This window comes from Ambystoma mexicanum, chromosome 1p (genome assembly GCF_040938575.1).
Source record: "Ambystoma mexicanum isolate Mex_15411 chromosome 1p, UKY_AmexF1_1, whole genome shotgun sequence".
NCBI lineage: Eukaryota > Metazoa > Chordata > Amphibia > Caudata > Ambystomatidae > Ambystoma > Ambystoma mexicanum.
Window position 1 is genome coordinate 1,073,536,667 of NC_090921.1, and position 21,492 is coordinate 1,073,558,158.

The following is a 21,492-nucleotide window of genomic DNA, read 5'->3' on the forward strand; positions in this document are numbered from 1 at the left end:
AGGAGGTAACTGAATTACTGCCTGTTTTTCAGCTCAACAAACCCCATAACAAGGTAAATAACTCTAGGATATGGATGTAGTAATTATATTGCTTTTTCTCCAGGGGTAATTTCTCCATTTCCTAAAGAAATCCTATAGTGGTAACTGTAATTCCATTTAAAGGAATTACCGCAGTCAATACATCAATGCTCACAATGATGTACAGGCATTGTTCTGTAATTATCAATTTATTCAAGAATACAGAGGGAACCCCTCTGAATTCCACCTTTTAGAAGTTGTATATTCCCATACGATTTTTTAATTCTGTTTGTTCTTTGACTATTTTTTGTTTTTTTGTAAAATTGTGCCTTTACGCTGACGAAGACACTCGATGTCTTTCCACCCGTGTAAAGACATGTCACCATCACCAATGAGTGCTTACGAAAAAAAGGATGAAAGAACAATACAATTCTCACCATACCATAATAAGAAACCTCCAACAGGTCCAGGTGCAAGTTACATGTAGCCAGAGCACAGGTCCGTACGTTTGTGAGATGGTGCCAAGCTACAGGCTTCCAATATCCGAAAAGAGCCCTTTCCCTTAGTGGCTGAACCATCTTTCAAAGCCTCTCAGGGCTGCTTTGCATCCCATCAAAATGCATTACTCATTACATACTAATCATATTTCCGAATTAGCCTGTGCACGTGATTGCCTGGCAATGGTGACACCAGAAACTGCAGGTTTTCTGATGGCAGTGCAGTGGGTTCTATGTCCCCTACTTAGCGTGGGAAATGCACCATAATGTCGCCTCCAGAATTACGACTCCCGAAATTCCGACCTTTTTTTTGTACCCCCTTATACCTCATATATATGTGGGGAGTGAGGGATATAATAGTAGTATGGGGGTCTGCGGCGGTCTCCCCCCACATATCTATGTGGTGTAAAAGGGGTTGGGGAAAAAAAGCATTTTCGGCCGTCGGAATTCTGGGGGGTCGTAGTGATCGCATAGATCCCTTGGCGTGGACTATCAAAGCCAGGAACGTGAGTTCAGAAGAGGAAAGTTCATCATTGTCCATTCAAGCACCAGATTTAGAGCCACATTCAGAGAATTGCGGAATGTGCACACAGTTCAACAACACATTGTACACGTCACCTTTTATGCCTTTCTAAGGAACTGCGGTCACGTGACTTCTGCACTGATACAGCATCTCCGTTTTTAACGCTTTACGCCTAACTCGCAAAGATGTCCCCACAAGGGTGGGCTACGCCTTGACTGCTTTGTGACAACTGTAGCCATAGGTGCAGACGTTAGAAATACCACCTTACTGACCGCTCCCAGTCATTCCCTATACATCAAAGCACAATTTTCAATGAATATATCAGCGATGATTCAACTTACAACTCCTGGAGAGGCAGATTGTTGAAGGTTCTCCATGAGAGTGACGCCAAGTAGTTGGAGGATAGGTTTCTGAAAAATAATGAGAGACAATTCCTGTAATGCATGCTGTAGCGAAGACTAGGTCACATCAGAGGCAGTGGCAGCTGATTATTCATTTTTTATTGGGAGGAGGGTAGACATTTGCCATTGATGTGCATGATCAAGCAAACACACCGAGGTAACCCAAACCAACCAAGTTTATAAAATGAATGGGTTAAAAGGATGCATTTTACAGAAAACGTTCTGTGCAACATTGGGTAAAAAACCACACAGTTTGAAGTCATTCTTGTAGGGTAAGAGATGGAAATTCCAATGGATGCCAGATCACCAAGAGTGCACAGAAGCATTTTCCAACGCCTTTGCATGAGGTCTTTGGTCACAATATATTCCAATATTCTTCCACTGTAAACTTCTTTTAATGCTGGCGGTGCCCCAACATGTCTATGCTGGCTGTTGCAGTACATGCTAGTATCCCCAGGTACAAACATACAAATGTTTGCTTTGACCATATGCCAGCTATGGTACAATAAGAAAACAAGTCCATACTAGATGCAGCAATGTAGGCCAGTATCCCCATGTAAGAACACTCAAATTGGCTTTGTGTATAATGCCAGTAAAAAAGCCATGCAACTGTAAGAAAACATGTTTGTGCTGGCTGTGACATTGTAAGTCAGTATTCCCATTTAAGATTACTCTTCATGCTGGCTTTGCCTATATTGGTAGTAAAAATGGCATGCCACTGTAAGAAAATATATCGATACTGGCTCCACCAATGTTATGTTATGTTAATATACTTTAATACTGCTCTCACCATACTGGCTTTGTCCATCATTTCCATAATGTAAAAATGTCATACCACTGTACAAATATATGCCATACCGCCTGAACCATTGTAGGCCAGTACCCACTGTATCTCTAAGATAGTTCCAGGTGAATCCTTCTTGTCTTGAAGTCCAAAAATGAAGTGGGCCCCCACCACTTATATAGGCAAAATGCTACAGCAAATTGGTCCAAAGCAAACCTGTTGTCAGTGGTCCAACCCAGGCTGCTGTAACAAGTGTAATTTATTCTGATTTCATATGCAGAATGCTTTGTCTGCAGAAAGTTCAGTGTGCCAATGATTTTAGGGAGCCCTAGAAGAATAGAAGATGGTGTAATTCCTCTCTGGGCTAAATATCTACTCTGGGCTGCTCTAACTCCGCCCCTTCTGCTGTCTGCCTACTACAAAAGGACTCCAGTCATCAGCAACGTGGTGTGAGAGGTCCATTGTCTTATCAGGGCTCTCTTTGAAGCACTGGTTCCCAATGAACCCCACTGGAAGGGTTCTTGTCACCTGAAGGACGATATCAACCTTCTTCAGAGGGATCAAAAAATGTTCTTCACGGGCATGATTCCACATTGTGGTTGTGGGTACACCCAGGCCACACAGCTAATTCACACAAGCCCTGTCATGACAGTGTCACCTCAGAAAGTTGACACTAATATGACACCCACATGCTTGTGGCTTTAGAATTTTCTGATCCCAGTAGCCATAATATCATAACCAGAAATGGCTAATATTTCTATATTAGCTTGTCACCAGGCTGACTAGGGCACACAATTGTTATATTTTGAACCAGAGAGATAGATAATTTAAATGCCACCTCTGTCTGTTTCAACTTGGTGTTCCAGCAACTGGTCAGGAAAGCCCGTGTGACGTTTGAACTTGCCCTGCTGCCACTGCAGGGCAGATGCTGGAGATGTCAATAGACTGTCACAGCAAGGCACATGGTTGCATGTAGCATTATGAACATGGGATCTTACTTGCAGATCCAGTTTTGAGAAACAGAAATAACGACATCATTTTATTGCTTAAAAAAGCCCAGGCTTTTACACCCTTGCCATTCGTTATACATATGCTACACCATGCACACCCAACACACACTCCTTCACACCTGCACCCATATGCTACAACATACACACTGTACTCTCAGTCACAAGTGCACACATTCACACATGCACTTACACAGACACAATGCATGCATATTGATGTAACATACATACATAAATACACACACATACAGGAACGGTCTGTTTCTTATCTGCATGATGCCTCCAGGGACGTCATTTCACCAAACTTCCAGGGGTAGCGGAAGTAACATCACATGACCCTTGACACCCTGATGACATCACAGGAAGTGATGTCATTTGACCCCGCCCTGAAGTGATATCGCAGGAAGCGATGGAACACTTCCTTTCACCCGTTGACAAAACAGGAAGTGGCATCACATAGCATTGTACACTACGAAAAATATGGTTACAATATCACTATGATGTGATGTACATTTCATACAAGAATGGATCACCATATGTATCGTTAAGATCAGTGTGTATAGGCCCATATTACTAAATTACTGTGAATGCAAGCAGACGTCCATGACCAAATGATAATGATGTTTATATAGCACTTACGCTTAAGCGCTTTATATAGAAAAAAATGTACACCCAATATCACCCAACCTGTGTTGGTACTCATTTATCAACCTCGGAAGAATGAAAGACTGAGTTGAGGCATTTAAGAACAGACTAAATCAGTGACTCGCCCCCCGAAGTGTGCCTGAAATAAACCTGTGATGAGTCTAGCAATTATTGTATAGAATTACAGAAAGACACATTATTTGGCATTCCTATTCTTTCTTATTTAGGGTCAGTGGAGAAAGTGTTAGACTTGTGGCACTCTTGTTCTTATTTTTCTTATTTTTTTTAAAGGGCCCTGAACAAGGAACCAGCCACTCCAGAAGTAAAGAGCCACATGGTGCTGGCCACATCCCAGGAGCTTGCATTACCAAAAAAAAAAAAAAACTTTTTTCATTTTTTTTTAAGACAGAGGTTGCAAAGGAGACCACAGAGGTCGCAAGGGAGACCTCAGAGGTCGCAGTTGCGACCTCTGGTGACCCCTAAATGAAATCCCTGGATGCCTCTGTTCCAGCTCGGGACTCCCCCTGCAGCCACACAATTTCTAGAGTGACCTACATCTCTCATGTACACCGCAGGCAGGAACCAGGAAGCGGTGGGAGGTGTCAATCAAACACCTCTCCCTTCCTGGTTCCTGGCATTCGTGGTGGATCCAGAGCACCACTAGCTCCCTGACATAGGGCCTTTTAATTTGTGTGGGATGCGTAGGAGAGACACTGCTCACTCCTGCACCTGCAGTACCCCAGCATGAACGCCCTGTGGGCCATTCAAGGCTGGTGAAGCAAAATGCCCCTGGCCTTCCATGGATTACTGGGGATGGGCGCTTGGAGTACTGTGCGCCAGGGGAAATCAGGGTTTCCCAACAAAGTAATTCCAGTAGCACATCCCAAGCTGCTTCCTGCCGCTGAGGGACCGCTTAGTGTTTTCACTGGATTGGCGTGACTACTCCATCACGGGTGGCGGGTGAGCAACCGATTGCCTATTATGGTTGAGCCGGCCTTGAGTGGAGAGCAGTGTTTTAGAAATGTCATGGTAGGAACCACTGGTACACCACATCTGTTTTTCCTGAGGGAAAAAAAAAACTGTAAGAATAAAGTTTTCACATTTGTACTTGCTCGCTCCTATTGTTCTCAGTGCATTCGTGTGCCTTTTCCTTCATTGCAATGAGGAACATCCTGGGCCAATTCACAAAGACCCGGAGGAGAAGCAAAAACTGTGCTTTGCATTTTGCACCCACATTTTCCCTTTAAAAAAATCTTTGATTCTCAACAGGGATTTGTGTACTGGGGGAAGGGCTCGCTGCTTGCAGACGGCACCCACAACCATCCTGTCCACCAGTGTTGGCATGTGCCTGACACCTGAGCATGCCTTGTCTGACTGATGCCAGGGGGGGGTGTGGGCTGGGGTTAGTGCCCTACTTGCAGAGAAAGACCCCTAAATCCGCCAAGCAAATGCTTTTTTTTTTACAAACATTAACGAGAAACGCTCATGTCAAGCATTACTGTAATTTACTCATACAGAGGTTACCGGGTAAGATGGCTCAGTGGGTTAAGAACTCGTTGCTGTGATCAGTGTTTGATCTGCAGGTCACAGGTTCAAATCCTGGCAAGGCCATCTCAGCCTTTCATCCTTCCGAAGTCGATAAATGAGTACCATTTTCTGTTGGATAGTGACTGTAATGTATATAAATACGTCCTATGCAAAGCACTTTAGGGTAAAGCTCATGTTATTATTATTTATCTTGGGGCCAGCAATACAGCTCATGCGAGCATAAGCTGAGAGCCATATGATTCGCCTCTAGTCATGTATGCCCTGTGACATCCTATGGTGCCCGTTGCAGGTGCATGGCATACAGTTGACACAACTGCCATAGGGCAACATGTGGGTGGATAGAGGGGAAGTGTAGTTTGGATGTAAATTCATGTTACTTGTTATCAGTACTTCAGGGAGCTATAGAATGAGTGCTCCTAATAACTAAGAGAGTGGGCAGAGGCTACAATGATTTCTTATGGGAGTTCAGGACGAGCATACCCACCCTTAGCACTTAAGGGCAAGGGAGACCATGTAGCTTTGATTAGAAACTATTAAGAGAGCTGGAGAAGGGAAAGTCATGCTTCAATGACTTTCCAAAACCAAAATGTTCTTCCAGGCCGCAGATGAATTTTGGCATTGAGTTCCAAAGGTCTGAGGTCTGCTCAGAGAACAACTTTTGCCCAAACATACCCTCATGATGAGGTATAGAACCGTGCCATGGGAAGATTCTGAATGGACGGGTGCATATGGGCTAAAAACAAAGCAATTTGGCCTGCATGGCCACTGGCCCAAAACATGGTCCCAGCGGATGATGCAACATGCCTTTAAGTGGAAGCAGCAGAAGAGGGGGAGTGAGAAGAGAGCGCCGAGCACTTTTGAGACGTGTTCTCCTGGCTCACAACAGAGCACAGGCTCTGGACATGGTGTTCTGAGCACGTAGAAGCCTGCAGATCAGGAATCCAGGCGCTCCTAAGCTCAGCATATCTGCAAAGAAGCGGCAGGCTGCTACCGCCGGCTCAGGTGATTGGACCGGTTGTGGGAAAGTGAGGAAGGAGAAGGCTCGCCTGAGGTCTTGGAGATATCGTATTGGCCACCATAACTGGTATGGTCTTACTCTATATTTTGTGGGCAGCTGTTGCAGTCAATGTACCAGTGAGCCACATAGCCAGCCACTCTCCTCAGTGCGTCAGAGGCACCGAACCATGGTCTGACCTAGGTGTCAGCACCGGCTCCGCTGCTTGTCATTCTCCCCTTCTCCAGGGAGGCGCCAGACCTGCAGCACCAGAGACTTTCTAGACGAGTCACAGAGGTGAGGCGCTAGCACCCACCATCCCCGGTGAAGGATGCCAACATATCTGAGCCCCACGCTTTAACCATCCAGCGCCACCAGGCGCAGTCTGGCAGGGGGGGAATAAATGTGTCAGGCACAGCAAAGAGGTGGAAGAAGAAGGACAGACATTTTATGGACACTTAGAAAAGAACTATAATGGAGCAAGCGTCATACGTGGAATGAAACGTGCCAATCTATGCCAATTGAGACTGTCTGGAATATTGAAATGTCTTCTTACTGTGTCTTATATCACCTATGCACAGTTAATAGCCACTTATGTACATTTGATGTGAGCTAAGTGGAGCATTACATGGAAGAGCAAGAAGGGTTGTCAGCACAGCATTCATTTGGAAAAGTGCTTTGCAAACACTATATAGGTGCTCTCCGGCCCGGTCGCTCTCATTTGGAAGGTAATACTTGTCCAGACCCTCATTTTCCTTTATAAACCAATGCTATCTTTCCTGTTATATCCCTCCAGAATCTTCAGCCCTTCAAGTTACTTTTAATGAAAAGTTCAAGTTGGAACAGCATTTCAAGGTTAGAAGACCACTGCCATCCCATCCAAAGAGTGCCGTGGGGCAGGGGTGCCAATTGTGGAAAATGTTTTAGTGCCATAAGTAAAGCTTTGGGCACTATACAGATGTAAAGTTTGTGTAAGTGGTTACGTAGAAACTGTTAAGAGCACTACATGGAATTCCAAGATATGATGTTATGGGAAATTGAAAAGCATGTACTGCAGCAAGGCATAACTCTCCAGTCACGTGACTCAATGTTCGATAATGCCAGTGTCAAATCCTCGATTGTTCACTGCGTTTATGATAATTGTTGCCGACACCCTGTAAGATGCCGATGTGTTCCAATCGGGCACTGCCTATAGTGCACAGGAATTCTCTCCCAGTATCGGTAGATTTTTTTTGCCCATTTTGATGCTACACTTTGTGGCCGATTCATGGAATTTATTGCACAGAAAATAGGGTACTTGTGCCCAATCTGCTGCAAATCTGCACGCGCAACCCTGTTTGTCGATTCATGGAGTAATATGCACTGCACTTTTCCTGGTCTTTTGCATGGATTTCGCACTTGCCTGGCACACCTGTGCAAGCCGTCGAGGGCCTTGCGCGAAGGCCCAAGCAGACGGTGGTGAGGCCTGCGCAGAGGGCTGGGAAGGGGGAAGAACAAAAGAAATGGGGACTAACTTGTGAAGAAGTGGGTGTTCCAAGGAATGGCCTGCAGGCAGTCCCTCCCACGCCCACTATTGCGCGGCAGGGGACATATTCATGGAATTGATTGCGCAGAGTCTCGCCTGGGAAATGCCCATGCAAGTCCTTTATATGATCTGCCATCCAAAGGTTGGCGTAAGTACACTTGCGCATAGAATTTTCAGCATGCAGTTGGGATCGCATATCGTATTTTGTGGTGCATGTACTCAATCTGGGTTCCGATATAACGTAGGAGTGCGCATACGTTTTGTAGCGGGGTACAGGGACGTTTTATGTGGGTTCGCACGCACATTTCCAGAGTTATTGCTGAGTTACAATTTTTGTCAGGTGCGTTCCAGCCGTGACTTGAGAATACGGTTACTTTGTACAAACAATTACATGAATACGGGTTGTGCGCATTTGTCTTTCTGCACGCAGGCTTGCGCAGTGTCTTTTTCGGGTGCTGCCCTTGCGCGATTTCTGCGCAAAATTCCATGAATCGGCCCCTGTGTCTACATGCTTTTCATGCACCAGATTTAACAGCAGCAGGCTCCCTTACTGTTCCAGAGTGGTCTGTGTCAATCTCCTCCCTCTTTCGCGTTGCAGCCTAAGATAAGCACGCACACAGTAGGGTTGCCATATCCCCCCAACTATCTGCGCAAAGCGGATACTCTGTTCATTGCACTGAATATGAAAGAATCCTCAAGGGAAGAGAATATCTGTGACGTGTTCTTTCCATGCATTTTGGGGTTCGATTTCTTGCGTTTGTACTGTAACCAGTTATTTGTTTCTTTTCTAAAGTCCCTTTTTTATGGACACCCACTTTATTCCGAACCATACACAGAGAAACAGCCATTCTGCTTTTAATGGACACCCCAGAGCCTGGCTGAGTCTGAATGGAATTCCATCTCCCCGCCCTTCACCTGCACCAAAATGTCACAGGCCGGGTCTGAGATTGTCGGTGCATATACTCAGATAATATTTGCACATCCTTTTTCAAAGAATTGCTTTAAAAATGCTCAACTTCACTTCTATGCAATATTTTCCTAAAGATGTATAAAATGTATGTATATGAAATATTCACTGATGTTGCAGCTTCCCTTGTGTCAGGATTGTTCTCAGAAACATTATTTCTTGTTAAATGTTTGACCCCATAGTACAGTGCTTTAAAACTCTGAATGGTGTCAGGCGCATGCTTTAGAATATCTCACGAAATTAATACTAAGTCTTGATCTTTCGAGGCAATTCTTACGAGATGTCCTTTGTTGCTTGAACACAACAGCACAGAGCGAGGCGTGTGTGTGTGTGTGTGTGTGTGTGTGTGTGTGTGTGTGTGTGTGTGTGTGTGTGTGTGTGTGTGTGTGTGTGTGTGTGTGTGTGTGTGTGTGTGTGTGTGTGTGTGTGTGTGTGTGTGTGTGTGTGTGTGTGTGTGTGTGTGTGTGTGTGTGTGCGTGCGTGCGTGCGTGCGTGCGTGCGTGCGTGCGTGCGTGCGTGCGTGCGTGCGTGCGTGCGTGCGTGCGTGCGTGCGTGCGTGCGTGCGTGCGTGCGTGCGTGCGTGCGCGCTCTGCAATCACATTTGCTCAAAAGAAAAGCCCATCGTGAAACTCCTGCTCTTTTGGCCTGTCAATGTGCTCTCTGAATGAGATGTAACTAAAAGGAGACAGCAAATGCAAACAGCCGTAAACAACCTGACAGCCAGGAACTCCCACTTAGAGGCAGATCAGGCCCAGCACAGGCCAAGTGGGGACGGATTTGAATCCTTGTCAAATCAATGGCCTCCCACCCAGGAGTGAGGGCGGGGGAGGGGGAAGAGCAGCTCTTAGTCCCAGAAGAACTTTGCTTCTCTGTAGCCAGCTGCTGGAGGATCGGGTTCTGCTAGAAGCATTGATTTCAATGGGAGCGACAGCTGCTTCCAATCAATTGGCACTGTCGCTCGAAACCTACGGCTGGCATGCATGATCTGATGGCTCGTGCATGCACAGAGTGGGCTCCAGGTATACAGCCATTGCAGTGCAGCCATACACTTGGGCAGCCCAAGCACAAGGTAAAGCCATTAGTAGACTATCCAACCACATCTATGCCGGTTCCCTGCAAAGACACTGATCTGCCTTACTTGTCTGCACTTGCGCGGGCGCGCACACACACACACACACACATCTGATAGAAGCCTACACTATCCAGCAACATATACATTGTCCAGCCACAAGTACTCTATCCACTAACCACTCTACCCACCAGGCCGGGAGGATAGCTCAGGGACAACAGATTTGTCTTGGAAGCAAGACAGTACGGAGCAACATAGGATTCAATCCCTGTCCCCTGCTCAAGGACTGGTCTCCGGTGTTAAGTGTGTTATAAAAGATGAATTAGTTCTCCAGCCACACACAACCACGCTTGTGTGCAATCTTTCCTGTCACACTGATGATGGTGCATCACTAGCCTTGTGTCAAGTCACGTGCATGATGGAGGTAATACATGTTTCTTTTACCCAGTGGATGCACAGCCTACTGCCCGAGGCAGCAGTCCCAGATGGGAGAGGCTACTGTAGGATATCGGAAGGGAAACATTGTTCTAGGCAAAATGGCGGACAGCAGTGCTGGATATAAGAATGCTATTTATGTTATTTAAATGTATCTTTTATATGCATATAATATTCAAATAGAAGTTGCAGCCAGTTTGTAGCTATGCTTGAGTGTGTTTTTTCTGTTGCACCAGAATCTCCCCAGAAAGGCCCAGAGATTAATCATTTTCCCACTTAGCAGAATAATCCTGTGTCTCTAGTTCACGTGGATTGACAGTAGTGTCTCCTCTACTGGTTCTGCGAGTAGGGGAGACACCCTGCCTGAGCCCCGTTGTCAGGAGAATGGGCGGTTGCAAAGGAAACACACATATTTCCATTTTCCACGTGTGCCCGCTGTACCTGCCCCCCAGGAGAATCAGGGGGCTACGTGCTGACAGTAAGTTGACTGTGCGATTCAGCATACACTGTGTTTCTGTTTGATTGACTGTGCGTATACATACTAACGTGACTGCATGTTTCACAAGGTACTGGACTAAGCATTCGACTCTTTGTGTACACGAGTTTGCATGCGCTATAGCCATTTGCTGCACAATGTTTCTGACTGTGTCTTTAACTCTGTTTTTAGGAGGATCTTGAATCGATGTCAGAGTGTGTTTCTTTGTATGGTTGACTATGTGATTGCCTCTGTCTTACCTTATGTCTGACTATGGAATTCTTTCTATGTCTATGTATTTTAGTGATTTCTTAACTGGGCTAACCTATGTTTATGACTTACTGTGATTTACATGAATGAAATGTTAATAGGGAACTTGACTCTGCCTGATTATGTGTTTTAACTTGTGCTCAACTATTTGGGTCCCTTTGCCACTTTTTATGTGACATTTTAGTATTAGCTTGTGGTGGTTAGGAAATAACTCATTGGTTTTCTTTGCAATGTTTGCGTTCCGCTCTAGGTTTGGACAGTGTACCATTGGTCTTTTTGCTGGAAGCACTGTATTTAAGGTTTAGTTAAAGGTTACCTCTACATCAAACACATTCTGGGGAAAAGGCGATAATAAAAGTCAACATCACCAGTAAAGTGCATGAGAAAAGCACGCTAGGTGCTAGAAGAATTACCAAAAAGCTTATAAGGATGCCATGATCCATGAAATGATAGAGCGAGAGGGAATCCATCTTATCCCTCGCTGCCATGTCTCCCATCTTTACAATCATGTACACCTCTCATTCTCATCCTTTCACACATACATACATCTTGACGCCTCTTCATTCATCCCACTTCACACTCATTCATTTATCCATCCACCACCACACTCACTGAACCATCCATTCCATCTCTCCAGCCCCACACATTCATTAATGTATTCATTTATCCATCTTCACAGGGTCTTCCATCATTAAGGTCCCATTCATTCTTTCACCCAACCTGAAATGTGTGTTTCTTATTCGAGCTCCACACTTATACCCTATCATATTGATTTATCTATACATCCTTTATATTCACTCTCGTTCACCGATCTCCACAACTAGTCACAGGTGTATTCATCAAGTCTAATTTCCACATTCATCCATCCTCGAAATCTCTTTAATGCATCACCCCTCATATCCATTCATCCATCCATCCACCATTGCATGCATCAATCCATCCATCCAAAACACCCACCCACCCATCCATCTACCCAAGCAACCACTCCTCCTTGCGTCCATCCATGCATCCATTCATCCATCCTCACTTTCTTAATCCTTCAACTAATTATTCCTCCTCACCTCCACCCTTTGCCTGTCTTTTACAACTCGTATATTACATCCTCCTGTGTGGCCACATCAGAGTTTTGCTCTGCATTCAGTTATGTATGATAGGCAGACTCAGGTGTTTGGCTAGGTGGTTCTATGTGTTCAAAAAATAAAATGTCTTTGGTGTACCTCTTTTTCAATGTGTCTGTGTGTATAGCAGTGATTATCTATCTGTAAGCATAGCCCTACTTCACATATGGTGAATCCTGCAAGCACTGTTGAAAGCAATAGTTTCCCTTGCATAGTTTGCAATACACTCTTCTGTGCAACTAATCACTTTGTCAAATGTAGAACTGACTTTGTGCTTATTTAGCAGACTTCAGATATATCAAAGGACAGTTGCCCATTTCAGTGCAGGTACATTCACTAGGCTTAACTGACTATAGAGTAATCCTGGGCCAGCATATTCACTTACAGACCCAAAAACCTGATTTTGGTCCTTTTGCATAAAGAAGGCTTTCCCGCAACTGTGTGGCTGGCTCATGTAGCTCTTTTGGATGATTTGGACTAACATGTGTAAGTAGGACATGCACAGTTCAACCTCAGAATTCTTTTTAGACACTATTTATTTAATTCAAATTACAGGGATAGCAATTCACATGTGGCACACATTTCTTTACACAACCTTGTAACATTGCTTTACAGAGCGGAGGACCAGTGTCCTTAACAATGGGTGAGATCATGTGGCTTTAAGACCAGATGATGCAGGGGAGGTAGAAACATGAACCAGGGACAAGGACAGTAGACCATGATATAGGAACGGGATAGTGGAGGAAGTGCTACGTTTTAGGATGGAGGGGTGAGGGATAAATACTGTGGGATTGTCATAAAGACGTAGGGAAGAGGAGAACAGGGACATGTGGTAGCGTGCAATGCAATGCAAGTGGTTCTTCACAAAGGAGGAGCTAGGAGATTGGATCTAAATAGAGATAGAGTGGGAGTAGTGCAGAGAGGGAGAGGAAGAACATTCCAGAATATTTATCTATAGTAAGCACAGACAGAAGAAGAAGGCTGCATACACTATGAGATAATAGGCTTTAGTTGCAGGATTGGTAGAAGACTGATAGGAATTAGCTGAGGAAGAGGTAGAACTTTAGTAGGATTTAGACTGGAGGGATAGAAAATTAAAGTAGTACTTAGTTAATGGAAAGAGAGAATGTTGAAATAAGGTATACCATTGTTTGCGATTATTTGGAGTCAGCAGAAGGAAGGAGATTACATTTACTGTCTGTTACTCCGTGCACTATCTTTTTGTAGCCAAGATGTGAGTAAAAACATCTTGGAATTATTTAACGCAAGAGTTTGCATTCACTGTCTGTAACTACGTGTGTTGTCTGTTTGTGGCCAGACCAAATGCATGTTGCTTGTATGAACAATTCCTATAGATCTGTGAAGGAAGGGGAAGATTATATTTCGTGATTGTAACTCATTACGCCATCTTGTTGTGGACAGAACAAATATGTGTACCTTGCAGAGTTGCAAATGATAAGTCTTAGAATCATTTTGGGTGTGTTGTCTTTTTATGGCACGGTCAAACACTTGATGAGTGTGTAGAAAAGACCTAGAATTATTTCGTGGCAGCATGTCATTAAATGAAGAAAATGTAACTCAATGTACCATCTTTGTGTGACTAGAGGAGATATTTTCTTGCATAGAAAAGTCCTACAATCTTTTGCAGGTAAGAGCATATTGTATTCAAAGGCACTAAATCAGGTCACCATATTTTTTTCTCTAAACCCAGTATGTGTTGCTTGTGTAGAAAATGTGCATAATACTTCTGGGGCAGAAGGAGCCTATATGAAGTGGATGTAACTCAGGACGCCATCTTTTTTTGGCCAGAACAAATATATGTTGCTGGTGAAGTTGTGAATCAAACATCCTCTAATAATATTTGTGAATAAAAAGTCCCAGCATTATTTTAATGTAATAGAGTGCCTTAAGTGCCAGTAAAACATTGTGTGTTTTTGTGGCCAAATCATATATGTTTGGCTTGATTGTAAATGGCATATAATTCTTTGGAGATTGGAGGATATTACATTCAGTGTGGTAACTCATCGTCCCATCTATGTGTACAGAGGCAAAATACTCATTGCTTATGAATATGTCGATAGACATTACTCAAATTATTTCTGGCAAGAGAGTGTACTTAGTGTCCATAACTGAATGTGTCTTCTTTTGTGGCAAACCAAATATGTGTTTCTTGCAAAGAAAATATTCATAATTCTCTGTAGACAGTAACATATCATGTTAACTGATTAACTCATTTTTCATGCAGGATAGAATTCAAGCATCTTGTGTGATATACATTTCAGTGCCATTGCTTGCAAAATTGAGAAGAGCATCACAGAACTGATTGGAGGCAGAAATCAGGGATTATTGTTAGTGGTTGTCATTTTTGTGGCCAGAACAAACAATTCTTACATTTCTGTTTACAAATAAACTATTTCAGAGAGTGCATCCAGTGTCTGTAACTGTGTGTGTTGTATTTGTGTGGTCATACCAAATACTTGTTGTTTGTGAGGAAAAGATGTATACTTGTTTGAAGGAAGGAGGAGAGTATGTTCAGTGGCTGCACATCTGTGGACCATATATGTGTGACCAGAACAAACACTTAATGTTTGCATTGAAAAGATATATATTTCTTTGGCTGCAGTAGGAGGTTGCAATCAGTGGCTATACAGTCGTGAGTCATCTTTCTGTAGCCTGACCAAATACTTGTTGTTAGGGAAGTTGTGAATAAATGGTCTAAGAATTATTTTCAGCCAAGAGACAGCATTCATTGTGTGCAACTGAGTGCATTGTCTGTTTGTGGCTTGTTTACACACGTCTTATAATTCTTTAGGGGCAGGAGGAGCTTATATTCAGTGCTGTAATTGAGTGCATCATTTTGTGGCTGGATCATATATTTGATAAATGTGTTGCTTGCAAAGTTGTGTATAAAACATCTTTAAGTTTGTTATTAGTGCTATTACTGCCAAACAAAGTTACAGTTATTTCAAGTGGCAACAGTGTCATCTCTGCCTAAATGTGATATTATATTTTTCCCGAATTCAGAATTTCCAATGGACTTCAAATGGGAATGGTAATCTTTCCAAATTTGGTGGTACCTTTGGCACCAATACCACCATATTGTTTTGAGGTAATACCACTATGCACAATTAGGAGGTTTTGTTGGTTAAAGTTTAACAAACACACAATCTGCCTGGTCGTTTGTTGAACCTGACACATTTTAAAAAAAATAATTCTGCCTATTTTACTTTTTCTTGAGATTATATTCATTAGCCTGTAAATGATTGTTCCATCTTAGTACTATGGAGGAGATAATATCATGAACTTTACTAGTCTGTACACCTTTGATGTCTTCACATTGGGGCGCATATCCATCTGCACTAATACCCCTTTGGCTGATGCTGTCTAGGCCCTCTTGGACGTTGATCTAGAGGGTATTTTGTTGGCAATCAATAGGGCTAAGTCTTCCAATGCCCCGGGGCCAGATGGCTTGTCCAAACTGATGCTTAAATCCAATCCACCCTTATGGGCAGCAGTTTTACTTCAGATCTTCCACAATGTAGCAGGTCGGTCCCTGTGCCCGGATACATAGAGAAAGGCTATTGTAATATTAATATACAAGAAAGGGGACACGGCTGATCCAGTGAACTATAGCTCTATTTGCCTCCTGGATGCCTCTTATACGTTTTTCTCTGGCTTTTTACTCCATACTTTGGAAAGATGGGTGACCTCGGCTAATAAGGTGGATGCAATCAGTCTGGCTTTCACAAAGAGACGAATACCACCCTTAATTACTTGATTCTTCAGCTCTTAATAAAACAGGCCTTCCAAACCAAAAGGACCATATACCTTTCCTTTCTTGATATATCCGAGGCTTTCAATTGCGTTGATCGCAATAAGCTATGGGGGATGTTGAGGTCATGGGGTTGCCCTGATGCCTTGGTCTCTGTGTTAGAATTCGTGCACAGGGAATTGAAGATTAAGGTTAGGCTGGATAAGCTGGGCACCTATTGAAGGTGGATTTCTGCTGACCATGGTCTGCGCCAAGGTTGTTTTGGCCCCGTTTGTTTTTAATTTGTACATCTTGGGCATTAGGGCTGCATTGGAGGGCCCAGGTGTCAACTCTCCAAGGTTGGGTCAGGTGGTCATCCAATATCTTCTTTATGTGGATGACCTTGTTCGACTACACAGCGGTTGGTTTGCAGAAGTCCCTTCTGAAGGCCCAGACAATTTTCAGTGATTTTGTCCTTGCGCTAAATGTCCTGAAATCTAAAATGCTGATTTTTAACCACAGTAAGATCTGTTCTGGGAGACGTAATTTTGGCTGGCACCTCCATGGCACGAGATTACAAGTAATGGCCAAATTTAAATATTTGAGCGTTATCATTGGATCTAAACGAACATTGTACCCTGTAAATAATGAACTAAGACTTGGCGCAATCTCAGCAGCTGCCCAACTTAGTGTACTTGATAAAAGATATGGTCGCTTTTCACTGTTACCAGCCCTAAAACTGTATAATCTGGTGATCATGCTGAAATTAGTTTGTGGGGCTGAGGTAAAGGAGGTCATCCTTGATTGGGCTAGGCAGGACGCTTTTGTATGGAAAGGATTTTGGAAGCTTCCTCCTGGTACTCCGTTCGCCCCTGTCAAGCACATCTTGGGTCTCACCTCACTGTGCACAAGGGTTGATTGGAGAAGAGTTCTTCTCCTTCACTCCATTTTGATTCCTCTCAAGTTTGCCCTGTTTGTTGTAACTTAATATTTTGTTTAAGCAGGGCAATTGCGGAATGCTGATTGAGCTAGCTCAGTGATGTCATCCATGGCTGACAAATGTATCTTTTTGGAGGAGTTTGAGCGCAAACCAGCTAGGGTGAAGACGCTATTGTATGAGGCTGATTGGATGAAGAACAGGGAGATTTTCTGTTCCTACAAAGTTTTCGACTATTTCTTCCTGGACATCAAGCCTCTGAATGTTCTGCAGCAATATCTATGTCGCCACGCTTCTCTTTCTCTTAGAACCCTGTGGCTTCGCATTAAACCTAATCTCCTCCTCACTGGTGATATCACAGGTGGTCGAGCCGGAATGCCAGTGAGTGAACGTCATTGTCGCTGTTGTAATCTACAGGTGGAAACTTTGAAGCACCTTACTATAGACTGCCCAATTTTAGCAGACCACCGGGCAGCGTTTTTTAGCTTTTATTCCACTACTCGTCCATTTTTAACTTGGGAAGATTTGTGGTGGTCTCTGTTAAATAATCCTAATGAGAGGCTGCTAATCACAGTAATTAATTTTTTGAAACTGCTTTTAAAATTGATATTAATCTGTGTTAGATATTGTTTTTTTATGCCCTGTATTTTGATTGTCTGTATAACTGTGCAAAGTTTGTTTGAACTGAATCACACAATAAATAAATAAATAAAGATGTAATTGGTGATGTCATCAATGACATTTGTTATGTCATATTTGATGTCCTGGGTGTAATTCTAGCAGTGTAGGGAGTTGACGCAAGTTATGGTTGCTCAGCGGTGCAACGGTTTATAGAGAAGCCACCCTCAATACGGGGAGTTACTTCCCTCTCGTTATGCAACAAACTGCTTAACAGATTATTTTTTAGTCCTATCTCAGACACATTGCATGTCCCTTGGATCTATCTCCCCTGAGCTAACAATGAGCCAAGAACCAGGCCGGTGTACAGGAAATATATTGGTATTTATTTAAATTCAAAGTAATATAAATTAGCACAAAAAGGTCAAAACACCACTTTATCCATGGCACAACACAATCAATGGGCCTCATTTCGAATCAGGCGTTAAGGGGTTAACGGCGCCGTAAACGGCGCCGACCCTTAACACCTGATTCAGAGGTCCCTTAGCGCCATGGTGAGTTTAACGCCTGCTTTTTGCAGGTGTTAAAATCCATGCCGCTAAGGGACCATGGTGCTAATTACGCCACCGTAATTTACGGTGGCATAATTAGCGCCTTCCCCACTCCCATTATGCCCTATGGGGCAAAAATGGGAATGGGGAAGGGTAAAATGGGAAATGGGGATTTACCGCCCCACTCACCTTGGAATGGGGCGGAAAATCCACCATCCACCATGGTGTAAACATAGTTTACACCATGGTGGTAAGGGTACGAACCAGGCGGTAACTTACCGCCTGGGTCGTAATGAGGCCAAATGTCTCCCAACATAAACAAATCACAAAGGTGAGTTAAAAATAAAACCACCACAATTCTTCCCTTTCTGTAAATTTCACTTCACAAAATAATTACACCGATCAATAAAAAGAAGGCTTTTGGGTAATATTGTGCAATTTTGATTTTCCTGCAGGCTTAAAAGGATAGCAGTAGGATTTCAAGATTGGTTAAAATACATATGGCAATTATGGTTTCACCGACACTCTTGGTTTAAAATAAGCACAGTGTGATTTAGCGGTTTGTTTTTCAGACCCCCCTTACTGAAGGTCTGTGTTGGGAAGTCAGACAGAAAAATGTGTATGATTTGGGGAATTTTGGATTTCAGACCCCCCTTACTGAAGCTCTGTGTTGCGGAAGCTGGATAAAAAGGTTGCATTGATTTAAGAACAAAAACACCCCACTTCCTTAAAGAAGTCAGGGTCAGCTGGACAACAGGATTCCCCAATTAAATTATAGGCTATCATTTTCAGTGAAATTTTGTTTATTTTGAATTTTAACAAAATCCACCCGTAGTGTTCTGCCAAATGGGGAATTCATTAAATTAATATTTTTGGTTACATAGACTAGGATCTACACAGTCCCGGGTCCCCCGCCCTGCCCACTATAAAGGGAAAGGATTCAAGGCAAGCAGACTCCCCCCTTTTGGTTTCCCAGGGCTCAGTTCTACTTACATAGCAAGCCTCTGTTTAAGGTTCAGGAAAGCCAGCTGCATCGCATGACACTCTGGAAAGATAGGGCAGGGGTCTGGTCACTCCACTCTCAAGATGGCCACCCGCTCTCCACCATACGACCCAGTCAGCTTTGAGGCCTTCCTAGAGATGACAACTCCACCCAGATGCACTTTCAGCAGTCTCCTCTGGTGTCTCCTTACAGCTGCCAGATTGTAAGTTTCAGCAGCCTTCCTGATGGTCTGTCTTTTTTCTCTGTCCTCCTGTCTTTCTCCTTTGCCTTTCCCTGTGTCCTATTGCAGTCCCCCTTATATAGCAGCGATTACACCACCAATTTTACAATCTTGGGAAAGTACCCAGCAATAATCTCTGCACTAAGATTGGACAGTTACCCTTCTCTCTCCTCCCAAACCCAGCCTCCAAGCAACTGCCAGACTAAACATATTGTATGTTTCTGCTACTCATGGGGAATTAGATAAGCCAACCACCAAATCAGTATCAAATAGCATGGCCACGTGGCACCTTTCTGCCATTTCCATAAAAAGCACAAAGGTTATAAATATGTACGTTATTAAGCATATCCCTAATTTTAATTTCCATCCGCTCACCAGCTCTCACATATGGAACATGTCCAGATCAGCCAGAAACCTAGTTTAACTGGCCCTTACAGTTCCCTGAGTCACAGGAACGTGGATTTTATATCCCCAAAATCACCTGGAAATTACATTAAAAAATAGTACATATATGAAATTCATCCACCTTATGATGGCTGAGAAAAAGTCCTAAATTATAATAGTCCTTTTAGATAAATTGTGAGTGTTCATGTGGGACAAATGGTCCTGCTCCTGATTCCAGCCATTTAATTTCACTGGCTCAGCCTGTACCTTTATCAGTCTCCTTTGTGTTGGAAGTTTGCTCTTTGAAGTGGAGCCCCTATTTACACACATTTTAGTCGTGCTCAAGCCAAGGATGGCTTTTCTTGAAGTCCCTGCTTTCAGAGCCAGCAGGTCTTGAGAACACTGAATTTCGACACCTTTAGCAGAACATTTTTATTGCAGTTGGTCACTAGACATCCAGGCTGGAAGTGGGAGTTTTCTTTGTGAAGTTTTGCCCATAGCCAACAAAAGGGTCTGCCTTGGGCTGAATTTATTTTCATGAAGACAAAGTGGCTCTTCAAATGTCACTGGAGTTTTGTGGCAAAAAAATAATATACATTCCTCTTTGTTAACCCATGCATTATGTTTTGTTTTCCTGACATTTTTCTGTGAGCAGTGATATTTTTTCACTTTTACATTTTCAAATGAAATTTTTATTTGCACACACATGTGCACGCAATTTTTGTTTTCAATGTTAAAAATCGTGTTTTCTATGTGACAAGGATCTTTGGTTCCTCCATCTTTCATAAATTAAAATGCTGATTATCCATTGTTAATGACAGGTAGGCCCCATTCCACATGGTTCTGTAATTTTATTTGAAAAACCAAAGACAAATGCCAGGACGTGTTTGTTTCAGTGTTTAAAATCTTGCTATTCATGTGAAAGAGACATCTGTTTGGGGCCTTTAAATGCACCCCCAGTGTACCATAACTGGCGAATTTCAAGGGTTTTACATTTTTACTTGAACGCCAAGGCCATCTCAGAAACATTGCCATCCCACAAATATAACACATGCAGCATTTCCCTACACAGCTGTCATGCACTTAATTACACCACCACACTTTGTGTGGCAGTGAGGTCTGACAAAACTGCTACTGCTGTGCTGGAGTACAAGGATGGGTAGTGCCTAAACTGCCTACACAGCCCCACACTACTTAACCAGCAGTGATCCCAATCATTATGTTCAAAACAGGCACAGCACGAAAGGAATACCTCCTTAGTCTCTTTTGGTAGGGCATGCAGAGAGCAGGTTATATCTTCAGGCAGGGTGTGAGCTGACAACAGCAGCAACCCAAACAGCTGCAGTGCAATGGTTCCAAAATAAAGGACTGTCCAATCAAGGTTCTCTAAAAGTATAGGTGCTTTAATCAAACCATAAAATGCAATAAACTTGCTAAAACACTAAAAACCCACCCCTGTAACAGAAACACAGGGAATGCAGACATTTGTGTCACAGGGCACTCTGGATTGTTACACAGAGGCGTTCAGGCAAGGATTTCTACAATTGCTAATGTTAAAAAATATGTTATTGTAGAAAAGGTAGAAGAGTGGGGGTTTATGTCATTATGGTCCCAAAAAGTGAACCAGACAGACAGGGCCTCCTTACAGTGCCTTAAGTCTTGTCTTTAGTGCTCAACAGCTTTGAGCTGGGTGTCTAGGCACTTTTGCTGTGGTCAAGCTAATTACAAGACGTACGAGTCAATGCAATCCTA

At 43.3% G+C, this 21,492-nt stretch overlaps 1 protein-coding gene across 2 annotated transcripts in view; it reads right to left on the reverse strand.

Annotated features, from left to right (window-relative positions):
* The window catches only part of NTRK1 (neurotrophic receptor tyrosine kinase 1), a 336,100-nt gene that overhangs the window by 150,949 nt on the left and 163,659 nt on the right, over positions 1 to 21,492 (reverse strand). For both annotated transcript variants that reach the window (XM_069604563.1, XM_069604566.1), the window contains exon 4: positions 1,380 to 1,448. In XM_069604563.1, coding sequence (XP_069460664.1) covers positions 1,380 to 1,448 — 69 coding nt within the window. The remainder of the gene's footprint in view (positions 1 to 1,379; positions 1,449 to 21,492) is intronic.